We start from the raw sequence: 12,199 nt of genomic DNA on the forward strand, positions 1-12,199 counted from the left end.
GGGCAGTAGGTAGCCAGCCGTCTGGGCCAGGCTCACTCTCTATATGGCATTGTGTGAACAGGTATGTCCTGGGCAGTAGGTAGCCAGCCGTGTGGGTCAGGGTCACTCTCTATATGGCATTGTGTGAACAGGTATGTCCTGGGCAGTAGGTAGCCAGCCGTGTGGGTCAGGGTCACTCTCTATATGGCATTGTGTGAACAGGTATGTCCTGGGCAGTAGGTAGCCAGCCGTCTGGGCCAGGCTCACTCTCTATATGGCATTGTGTGAACAGGTATGTCCTGGGCAGTAGGTAGCCAGCCGTGTGGGTCAGGGTCACTCTCTATATGGCATTGTGTGAACAGGTATGTCCTGGGCAGTAGGTAGCCAGCCGTGTGGGTCAGGGTCACTCTCTATATGGCATTGTGTGAACAGGTATGTCCTGGGCAGTAGGTAGCCAGCCGTCTGGGCCAGGCTCACTCTCTATATGGCATTGTGTGAACAGGTATGTCCTGGGCAGTAGGTAGCCAGCCGTGTGGGTCAGGGTCACTCTCTATATGGCATTGTGTGAACAGGTATGTCCTGGGCAGTAGGTAGCCAGCCGTCTGGGTCAGGCTCACTCTCTATATGGCATTGTGTGAACAGGTATGTCCTGGGCAGTAGGTAGCCAGCCGTCTGGGCCAGGCTCACTCTCTATATGGCATTGTGTGAACAGGTATGTCCTGGGCAGTAGGTAGCCAGCCGTCTGGGTCAGGCTCACTCTCTATATGGCATTGTGTGAACAGGTATGTCCTGGGCAGTAGGTAGCCAGCCGTCTGGGCCAGGCTCACTCTCTATATGGCATTGTGTGAACAGGTATGTCCTGGGCAGTAGGTAGCCAGCCGTCTGGGTCAGGCTCACTCTCTATATGGCATTGTGTGAACAGGTATGTCCTGGGCAGTAGGTAGCCAGCCGTCTGGGCCAGGCTCACTCTCTATATGGCATTGTGTGAACAGGTATGTCCTGGGCAGTAGGTAGCCAGCCGTCTGGGTCAGGCTCACTCTCTATATGGCATTGTGTGAACAGGTATGTCCTGGGCAGTAGGTAGCCAGCCGTCTGGGCCAGGCTCACTCTCTATATGGCATTGTGTGAACAGGTATGTCCTGGGCAGTAGGTAGCCAGCCGTCTGGGTCAGGCTCACTCTCTATATGGCATTGTGTGAACAGGTATGTCCTGGGCAGTAGGTAGCCAGCCGTCTGGGCCAGGCTCACTCTCTATATGGCATTGTGTGAACAGGTATGTCCTGGGCAGTAGGTAGCCAGCCGTCTGGGTCAGGCTCACTCTCTATATGGCATTGTGTGAACAGGTATGTCCTGGGCAGTAGGTAGCCAGCCCTCTGGGTCAGGCTCACTCTCTATATGGCATTGTGTGAACAGGTATGTCCTGGGCAGTAGGTAGCCAGCCGTCTGGGCCAGGCTCACTCTCTATATGGCATTGTGTGAACAGGTATGTCCTGGGCAGTAGGTAGCCAGCCCTCTGGGTCAGGCTCACTCTCTATATGGCATTGTGTCAACAGGTATGTCCTGGGCAGTAGGTAGCCAGCCGTCTGGGTCAGGGTCACTCTCTATATGGCATTGTGTGAACAGGTATGTCCTGGGCAGTAGGTAGCCAGCCGTCTGGGTCAGGGTCACTCTCTATATGGCATTGTGTGAACAGGTATGTCCTGGGCAGTAGGTAGCCAGCCGTCTGGGTCAGGGTCACTCTCTATATGGCATTGTGTGAACAGGTATGTCCTGGGCAGTAGGTAGCCAGCCGTCTGGGTCAGGGTCACTCTCTATATGGCATTGTGTGAACAGGTATGTCCTGGGCAGTAGGTAGCCAGCCGTCTGGGTCAGGGTCACTCTCTATATGGCATTGTGTGAACAGGTATGTCCTGGGCAGTAGGTAGCCAGCCGTCTGGGTCAGGGTCACTCTCTATATGGCATTGTGTGAACAGGTATGTCCTGGGCAGTAGGTAGCCAGCCGTCTGGGTCAGGGTCACTCTCTATATGGCATTGTGTGAACAGGTATGTCCTGGGCAGTAGGTAGCCAGCCGTCTGGGCCAGGGTCACTCTCTATATGGCATTGTGTGAACAGGTATGTCCTGGGCAGTAGGTAGCCAGCCCTCTGGGTCAGGCTCACTCTCTATATGGCATTGTGTCAACAGGTATGTCCTGGGCAGTAGGTAGCCAGCCGTCTGGGTCAGGGTCACTCTCTATATGGCATTGTGTGAACAGGTATGTCCTGGGCAGTAGGTAGCCAGCCGTCTGGGTCAGGGTCACTCTCTATATGGCATTGTGTGAACAGGTATGTCCTGGGCAGTAGGTAGCCAGCCGTCTGGGTCAGGGTCACTCTCTATATGGCATTGTGTGAACAGGTATGTCCTGGGCAGTAGGTAGCCAGCCGTCTGGGCCAGGCTCACTCTCTATATGGCATTGTGTGAACAGGTATGTCCTGGGCAGTAGGTAGCCAGCCGTCTGGGTCAGGGTCACTCTCTATATGGCATTGTGTGAACAGGTATGTCCTGGGCAGTAGGTAGCCAGCCGTCTGGGCCAGGCTCACTCTCTATATGGCATTGTGTGAACAGGTATGTCCTGGGCAGTAGGTAGCCAGCCGTCTGGGCCAGGCTCACTCTCTATATGGCATTGTGTCAACAGGTATGTCCTGGGCAGTAGGTAGCCAGCCGTCTGGGCCAGGCTCACTCTCTATATGGCATTGTGTGAACAGGTATGTCCTGGGCAGTAGGTAGCCAGCCGTCTGGGCCAGGCTCACTCTCTATATGGCATTGTGTGAACAGGTATGTCCTGGGCAGTAGGTAGCCAGCCGTCTGGGCCAGGCTCACTCTCTATATGGCATTGTGTGAACAGGTATGTCCTGGGCAGTAGGTAGCCAGCCGTCTGGGCCAGGCTCACTCTCTATATGGCATTGTGTGAACAGGTATGTCCTGGGCAGTAGGTAGCCAGCCGTCTGGGTCAGGGTCACTCTCTATATGACATTGTGTGATCATAGCTTTCAGCCATGGGAGCCGGGCCAATTTACACTTGTCAGAGGGGTACACAAAGTATGTGATCTAGACTACCAGTTGTCAGACTTTCATTCCTTGTGGAACCCTCGGTGGCTGAGTTGGTTAGATCACTGACTTCGTGTGCTGGTGATTAGATGCCTCACTCTGTCAGTGTGGGTTCCATACCCGGTCAGGACTCAACCCAAAAAAGAACAAGAATCTGTACTTCACTAAGAAAGTGTTATCCCAAATATTACATTTGTTACATTTGACCACTTTCTAAATGGCATTGTGTATTCCTAGGTTAGAGGTACCCAGCATCCTCTGCAGGTTAACATGGAAGAGGTGGCCAGGTGACTTGGTTAATGCATGTCGCCTCGATGACATGGATCATTTCAATCACTGGATAGTCTGGTCCAGAATCAATTATTTTCTGGCTGCCATCATTTCGCTGTAATATAGCTGATTGCAGCGTTAAACCAGATGATAACAGTAGCAATTGTTAAATAGGATGAAATGATTCCTGGTAGATTCCTTGTCGGAATTCAGTCCACCTTGAGACTCCAAATATAGTTGATGCTAGCAAGATCTCCTGTATGTATTTCCGTGTCAAGCTGAGGGAACTGACTTTCCCTGCTGCAGGTGCTGACTTTAAAGGTTGGCAACAAGAAGACGGCCAAGAACCACTACCCCGCATCGGAGGAGACCCACATCAGGTGAGGGAGGGATTCTAGGGTGGGGAGACACACGTCAGGTGGGGGAGGGATTGTGGTGTGGGGAGACACACGTCAGGTGGGGGAGGGATTGTGGTGTGGGGAGACCCACGTCAGGTGGGGGAGGGATTCTAGGGTGGGGAGACCCACGTCAGGTGGGGGAGGGATTATTAAGGCAAAGATCTCTTTCACATTTGGTGACCTGGCCGTGTATGGCACAGATGGTGAGTCTATGGATGTTGGTTTGAATCCCTGATTCGTCCTAATTATGACTTTTGGTTTGTCAGCACCATGGCGCCCTTTGGGTTTCTGGGATAGGATAGGTTCCCAGCAATCTATACTGGGCGTAAGAGGCGACCCAATGGATCACTTAGTTAACAGGTGTCCTAGTGGCCCAAAGGTGTGGATCATTATAATAATAATATTTTGAAAATATGTGTTTGAAGCATTTTTATTATAATCTTGAACTTTGCCATGGAAATATTTTAAGAAGGCCTTGTATTTGGTGGTTCAATTTTTGGCATGCGCACCTTGTGATCAGAGTGGTACTAAACCCACAGGAATGAATCAATCATTGTTTCCATCAATCAGTCAAAACTCGACAATCACCCACCTACCCACTCAATCAATTGATCAAAACTCAATCACCCATCCAACACTAACTCGATCAAACGCCCACTCACTCAGTCAGTCCTTATGTCAATCAGTCTGTCAGTCAATCCATCAGTTTCGTATGTCAATCCATCAGTCAATCAATCAGTCTGTATGTCAATCCATCAGTCCGTATGTCAATCGACCAGTCAATCAATCCATCCGTATGTCAATCCATCAGTCAATCAATCAGTCCGTATGTCAATCCATCAGTTAATCAATCAGTCTGTATGTCAATCCATCAGTCAATCCATCAGTCCGTATGTCAATCCCTGTTGCAGGTTCCTGTGCGCAAAGCCCGTGGAGCTCCACCTGCAGCCCCTCCTCAGCCTGGACCCCGGCCTCCCGCCGTGCCCCGTCACCCACGAGACCCATCTCCCTGTGAGTAGCCACTGGCAGCTGTGTAGCTGGAGAGATGGTTGACTGTTATGTCCGAGTTTCACCGCGGCCACACATCACTGGGACGTCATGTAACTGGAGAGATGGTTGACTGTCATGTCCGAGTTTCACCGCGGCCACACATTACTGGGACGTCACGTAACTGGAGAGATGGTTTACTGTCATGTCCGAGTTTCACCGCGGCCACACATTACTGGGACGTCACGTAACTGGAGAGATGGTTGACTGTCATGTCCGAGTTTCACCGCGGCCACACATTACTGGGACGTCACGTAACTGGAGAGATGGTTGACTCTCATGTCCGAGTTTCACCGCGGCCACACATTGCTGTATATCTCCTCTATAGCACCTACAATAACAAAAGGGCGGCGGAGAAGCCCAGGTGATTTAAGCGTTCGCTCGTCACGCTGAACACCCGGGTTCAATGTATGAAGCCTATTTCTGTTTTTCCCCGCCGGGATATTGCTGGAATATTGCTAAAAGCGGCGTAAAGCTGTACTCACTCACTCACAATAACAAACAGTAAGGATATTACAGACTAAACATTTTCCATTTATTTACCATGCGTTACCAGGTACGAGTGTGTTCCCTGTATTATTGCTTATCCTTCTCCAGATTCCTATCCACTGCGAGTACGACAGAGACATCCTAGTCACGGTGACAGACAGCAGCGGCCGGAAGTTCGACAACTTCTCATCTCTCGCCATTGACTGGAGCGTCTCCAGCACCAGCCTCGCCTCCATCCCCACCCCCGATGACCTGACCACCGACATCACCTCCACGCAGGACGGCAAGAAGCTGGTCAGGAGTAAGTTGAGAAACGATGGGATTATCTTGTTCTGACTTAGATATACTTGAAGTGGGTTGGAAATGATTTAAAGCATCAAACAACCTCATTGTGAAAATGAGTCAAATGCAAAGACATTTCAGAACACTTGTCCCTCACCCATTGTTTATTTATGACCGAAAGAATTTGTTACAGCTTTATTAGTTTTCATTAAAGAAGTCATGACTTTCGTATTATCTTTCAGACTCCATCAACAACACATAAAGGCCATGTATGCACCGATATCAAAGGGGGCAGTGGGGTATTTTAGTGGTTAAAGCATTTGCCCGTCATGCCAAATGTGTGAAGCCCATTTCTGGTGTCCCCCGCAATGATATTGCTGGAATATTGCTTAAAGCGGCATGAAACCATAATCAATCATTCAGTATTAATTTTCAATAAAGAAGTCATGACTATCATATTTTCCTTATGACAACACAGTATACAGGTCATGAATATACAGATAGCAAAGACCCTGGACCCCAGAAATTGTGAAACCCGACTCAACAACATGAAGTGGTGACGGGATATCTGTGTGGCCCAGTGTATGGTGCCATGATTTGCCTTGAAGAGTTGTGTCCCTTAGATACTTGTTGGGTTCAAATCCCAGATTTGACTCGGTTGTCATCACACACACTCATGGATTACACCTTCATGCCTTTCCTCCCACGCTGAGCTGATATACAGGACTAAAACACTTCTCATAATCTCCTCCTCCTCATAATCTCCTCCTTCTCATAACCTCCTACTTGTCATAACCTCCTCATAATCTCCTACTTCTCATAATCTCCTACTTCTCATAATCTCCTCCTTCTCATAACCTCCTCATAATCTCCTCATAATCTCCTACTTCTCATAACCTCCTACTTCTCATAACCTCCTACTTCTCATAACCTCCTCCTCATAATCTCCTACTTCTCATAATCTCCTACTTCTCATAACCTCCTACTTCTCATAACCTCCTCCTCATAATCTCCTACTTCTCATAATCTCCTCCTTCTCATAACCTCCTCCTCATAATCTCCTACTTCTCATAATCTCCTTCTCATAACCTCCTACTTCTCATAACCTCCTCCTTCTCATAATCTCCTACTTCTCATAATCTCCTACTTCTCATAATCTCCTACTTCTCATAACCTCCTTCTCATAATCTCCTACTTCTCATAACCTCCTCATAATCTCCTACTTCTCATAATCTCCTACTTCTCATAACCTCCTCCTCATAATCTCCTCCTTCTCATAACCTCCTCCTCATAATCTCCTACTCATAATCTCCTACTTCTCATAACCTCCTTCTCATAACCTCCTACTTCTCATAACCTCCTCCTCATAATCTCCTACTTCTCATAATCTCCTCCTTCTCATAACCTCCTCCTCATAATCTCCTACTTCACATAATCTCCTACTTCTCATAACCTCCTACTTCTCATAACCTCCTCCTTCTCATAATCTCCTACTTCTCATAACCTCCTACTTCTCATAACCTCCTTCTCATAATCTCCCACTTCTCATAACCTCCTCCTCATAATCTCCTACTTCTCATAATCTCCTACTTCTCATAACCTCCTCCTCATAATCTCCTCCTTCTCATAACCTCCTCCTCATAATCTCCTACTCATAATCTCCTACTTCTCATAACCTCCTCCTTCTCATAATCTCCTCCTTCTCATAACCTCCTCCTTCTTATCCCTGCAGCCTACCAGACTCTGTTGCCAGCCGGAAGACCAGGAACCGTGGTTGTCTCGGCAACCACCAACAGCTACAACTCTAAACATCTGAGGAATGCTGGAAGCAAGATTTCTGTGAGTTACCCCACTTGTAGGCATAGATATGTGTGACAATTTCTGTGAGTGACCCCACTTGTAGGTTTAGATATGTGCGAAGATTTCTGTGAGTGACCCCACTTGTAGGTTTAGATATGTGTGAAGATTTCTGTGAGTAACCCGACTTGTAGGCTTAGATATGTGTGAAGATTTCTGTGAGTGACCCCACTTGTAGGCTTAGATATGTGCGAAGATTTCTACTTCATAATCAATTCTTGAAGGCACATTGCCAACACATTAAGTATCAGTAATGAAGGTACAAGAAATGAAGACAAAATATTGCTAATAAATATATTCCTTTCAAATCAAAACCATATTAATATTTTGTCATTTTTAATATTTTGCTATATTTAGTCCAGACTCTTTTGAAAAACAAGAGAATAAATTTTTTTGCAAAGTTTTTTATATTTCTGTAAAAATGTGTTTGGTTGTCATGGTTACCAGTACTCTATTTTTCTTACTACTCATTCTTGCTAGGGATAATCCTGTAATGTCACAGCAGACTGAGGACTGTACTATCTATGTGCAGAATAGTTCTAAACATTTCTAAACATTAAGTGGAGTGGTCAGTGACTAGTCTCTGTGTTCTCAGGAAGCTATCCACCCCCGAATCAGCAAGTCGATCGAGCTGCTGCTTGTGGAGGGTGCCTACATCTCGCCGGAGCAAGTGTCCGTCTTCAACCATCCCTCCAATAAGGTCAGTAGATGAAACCGTAGGAATGTGGCCTTGTGGTCCCAGGTGCCTCAATATATGGGACAGAGTTGTGTCCCTTTGTTGTACCAGGATCTGTAAATCTTTGGTTTGAATCCCAATTTTGTCCTTATTCTGATGAATCTTGAAAAGTGGTTTGTTGAATTTCTAATATCTTCTTGTAGAGCATGACCATGTCTAGGGATTTGACTAGTTCAGGGCAAAGTGTTGAACAGCTGACACCAAGGTTTTGTTTTTCAGGTGACAATAAACATCAAGAGAGGCTCTGGGTATTTCTTTATTGAGGAGCACAACTCCGACGTGGTCGGACTCAAGTACGACATCAAGTCCAAGTCGGTGATGGTTCGTATGTTCAATGAAGTCTTGTAGCTTTTCAAATGAATCTCATCGTCTAATACAGAAGTTTCATTCAGGTTTAAGAACAACTTCAATAGTTGTACTTTTCTTGAACACTTGGTGCAGCAAGAGGCTTGTTCTCCCATACTAACTGATCAGTGTGCAGCTAGAGGCTTGGTCTCCCATACTAACTGATCAGTGTGCAGCTAGAGGCTTGGTCTCCCATACTAACTGATCAGTGTGCAGCTAGAGGCTTGATCTCCCATACTAACTGATCAGTGTGCTGCTAGAGGCTTGGTCTCCCATACTAACTGATCAGTGTGCAGCTAGAGGCTTGGTCTCCCATACTAACTGATCAGTGTGCAGCTAGAGGCTTGGTCTCCCATACTAACTGATCAGTGTGCTGCTAGAGGCTTGATCTCCCATACTAACTGATCAGTGTGCAGCTAGAGGCTTGGTCTCCCATACTAACTGATCAGTGTGCTGCTAGAGGCTTGGTCTCCCATACTAACTGATCAGTGTGCAGCTAGAGGCTTGATCTCCCATACTAACTGATCAGTGTGCAGCTAGAGGCTTGGTCTCCCATACTAACTGATCAGTGTGCAGCTAGAGGCTTGGTCTCCCATACTAACTGATCAGTGTGCAGCTAGAGGCTTGGTCTCCCATACTAACTGATCAGTGTGCAGCTAGAGGCTTGATCTCCCATACTAACTGATCAGTGTGCAGCTAGAGGCTTGATCTCCCATACTAACTGATCAGTGTGCAGCTAGAGGCTTGTTCTCCCATACTAACTGATCAGTGTGCTGCTAGAGGCTTGGTCTCCCATACTAACTGATCAGTGTGCAGCTAGAGGCTTGGTCTCCCATACTAACTGATCAGTGTGCAGCTAGGGGCTTGTTCTCCCATACTAACTGATCAGGGTGCAGCTAGAGGCTTGGTCTCCCATACTAACTGATCAGTGTGCAGCTAGAGGCTTGGTCTCCCATACTAACTGATCAGTGTGCAGCTAGAGGCTTGATCTCCCATACTAACTGATCAGTGTGCTGCTAGAGGCTTGGTCTCCCATACTAACTGATCAGTGTGCAGCTAGAGGCTTGGTCTCCCATACTAACTGATCAGTGTGCAGCTAGAGGCTTGGTCTCCCATACTAACTGATCAGTGTGCAGCTAGAGGCTTGGACTCCCATACTAACTGATCAGTGTGCAGCTAGAGGCTTGGTCTCCCATACTAACTGATCAGTGTGCTGCTAGAGGCTTGGTCTCCCATACTAACTGATCAGTGTGCAGCTAGAGGCTTGGTCTCCCATACTAACTGATCAGTGTGCTGCTAGAGGCTTGATCTCCCATACTTACTGATCAGTGTGCAGCTAGAGGCTTGGTCTCCCATACTAACTGATCAGTGTGCTGCTAGAGGCTTGGTCTCCCATACTAACTGATCAGTGTGCTGCTAGAGACTTGGTCTCCCATACTAACTGATCAGTGTGCTGCTAGAGGCTTGATCTCCCATACTAACTGATCAGTGTGCTGCTAGAGACTTGGTCTCCCATACTAACTGATCAGTGTGCAGCTAGAGGCTTGTTCTCCCATACTAACTGATCAGTGTGCAGCTAGAGGCTTGATCTCCCATACTAACTGATCAGTGTGCAGCTAGAGGCTTGGTCTCCCATACTAACTGATCAGTGTGCAGCTAGAGGCTTGTTCTCCCATACTAACTGATCAGTGTGCTGCTAGAGGCTTGGTCTCCCATACTAACTGATCAGTGTGCAGCAAGAGGCTTGGTCTCCCATACTAACTGATCAGTGTGCAGCTAGAGGCTTGTTCTCCCATACTAACTGATCAGTGTGCAGCTAGAGGCTTGGTCTCCCATACTAACTGATCAGTGTGCAGCTAGAGGCTTGGTCTCCCATACTAACTGATCAGTGTGCAGCTAGAGGCTTGATCTCCCATACTAACTGATCAGTGTGCTGCTAGAGGCTTGGTCTCCCATACTAACTGATCAGTGTGCAGCTAGAGGCTTGGTCTCCCATACTAACTGATCAGTGTGCAGCTAGAGGCTTGGTCTCCCATACTAACTGATCAGTGTGCAGCTAGAGGCTTGGTCTCCCATACTAACTGATCAGTGTGCAGCTAGAGGCTTGGTCTCCCATACTAACTGATCAGTGTGCTGCTAGAGGCTTGATCTCCCATACTTACTGATCAGTGTGCAGCTAGAGGCTTGGTCTCCCATACTAACTGATCAGTGTGCTGCTAGAGGCTTGGTCTCCCATACTAACTGATCAGTGTGCTGCTAGAGACTTGGTCTCCCATACTAACTGATCAGTGTGCTGCTAGAGGCTTGATCTCCCATACTAACTGATCAGTGTGCTGCTAGAGACTTGGTCTCCCATACTAACTGATCAGTGTGCTGCTAGAGGCTTGATCTCCCATACTAACTGATCAGTGTGCAGCTAGAGGCTTGGTCTCCCATACTAACTGATCAGTGTGCTGCTAGAGGATTGGTCTCCCATACTAACTGATCAGTGTGCTGCTAGAGGCTTGGTCTCCCATACTAACTGATCAGTGTGCAGCTAGAGGCTTGGTCTCCCATACTAACTGATCAGTGTGCTGCTAGAGGCTTGGTCTCCCATACTAACTGATCAGTGTGCTGCTAGAGACTTGGTCTCCCATACTAACTGATCAGTATGCAGCTAGAGGCTTGGTCTCCCATACTAACTGATCAGTGTGCAGCTAGAGGCTTGGTCTCCCATACTAACTGATCAGTGTGCAGCTAGAGGCTTGGTCTCCCATACTAACTGATCAGTATGCAGCTAGAGGCTTGGTCTCCCATACTAACTGATCAGTGTGCAGCTAGAGACTCGGTCTCCCATACTAACTGATCAGTGTGCAGCTAGAGGCATGGTCTCCCATACTAACTGATCAGTGTGCTGCTAGACACTTGGTCTCCCATACTAACTGATCAGTGTGCAGCTAGAGGCTTGGTCTCCCATACTAACTGATCAGTGTGCAGCTAGAGGCTTGGTCTCCCATACTAACTGATCAGTGTGCTGCTAGAGGCTTGGTCTCCCATACTAACTGATCAGTGTGCAGCTAGAGGCTTGGTCTCCCATACTAACTGATCAGTGTGCAGCTAGAGACTTGGTCTCCCATACTAACTGATCAGTGTGCTGCTAGAGACTTGATCTCCCATACTAACTGATCAGTGTGCTGCTAGAGGCTTGATCTCCCATACTAACTGATCAGTGTGCTGCTAGAGACTTGATCTCCCATACTTACTGATCAGTGTGCAGCTAGAGGCTTGGTCTCCCATACTAACTGATCAGTGTGCAGCTAGAGGCTTGGTCTCCCATACTAACTGATCAGTGTGCAGCTAGAGACTTGGTCTCCCATATTAACTGATCAGTATGCAGCTAGAGGCTTGTTCTCCCATACTAACTGATCAGTGTGCAGCTAGAGGCTTGGTCTCCCATACTAACTGATCAGTGTGTAGCTAGAGGCTTGTTCTCCCATACTAACTGATCAGTGTGCAGCTAGAGGCTTGGTCTCCCATACTAACTGATCAGTGTGCAGCTAGAGGCTTGGTCTCCCATACTAACTGATCAGTGTGCAGCTAGAGGCTTGGTCTCCCATACTAACTGATCAGTGTGCAGCTAGAGGCTTGGTCTCCCATACTAACTGATCAGTGTGCTGCTAGAGGCTTGGTCTCCCATACTAACTGATCAGTGTGCTGCTAGAGGCTTGATCT

At 48.1% G+C, this 12,199-nt stretch overlaps 1 protein-coding gene across 2 annotated transcripts in view; it reads left to right on the forward strand.

Annotated features, from left to right (window-relative positions):
- LOC124116845 (nuclear pore membrane glycoprotein 210-like) overlaps positions 1 to 12,199 on the forward strand; it is an 82,332-nt gene that overhangs the window by 32,496 nt on the left and 37,637 nt on the right. For both annotated transcript variants that reach the window (XM_048385670.1, XM_048385671.1), the window contains 6 exons: positions 3,641 to 3,714; positions 4,644 to 4,743; positions 5,377 to 5,569; positions 7,283 to 7,389; positions 8,003 to 8,107; positions 8,363 to 8,464. In XM_048385670.1, coding sequence (XP_048241627.1) covers positions 3,641 to 3,714; positions 4,644 to 4,743; positions 5,377 to 5,569; positions 7,283 to 7,389; positions 8,003 to 8,107; positions 8,363 to 8,464 — 681 coding nt within the window. The remainder of the gene's footprint in view (positions 1 to 3,640; positions 3,715 to 4,643; positions 4,744 to 5,376; positions 5,570 to 7,282; positions 7,390 to 8,002; positions 8,108 to 8,362; positions 8,465 to 12,199) is intronic.

Source organism: Haliotis rufescens, unplaced genomic scaffold, assembly GCF_023055435.1.
Source record: "Haliotis rufescens isolate VD_foot unplaced genomic scaffold, xgHalRufe1.0.p SCAF_6, whole genome shotgun sequence".
NCBI lineage: Eukaryota > Metazoa > Mollusca > Gastropoda > Lepetellida > Haliotidae > Haliotis > Haliotis rufescens.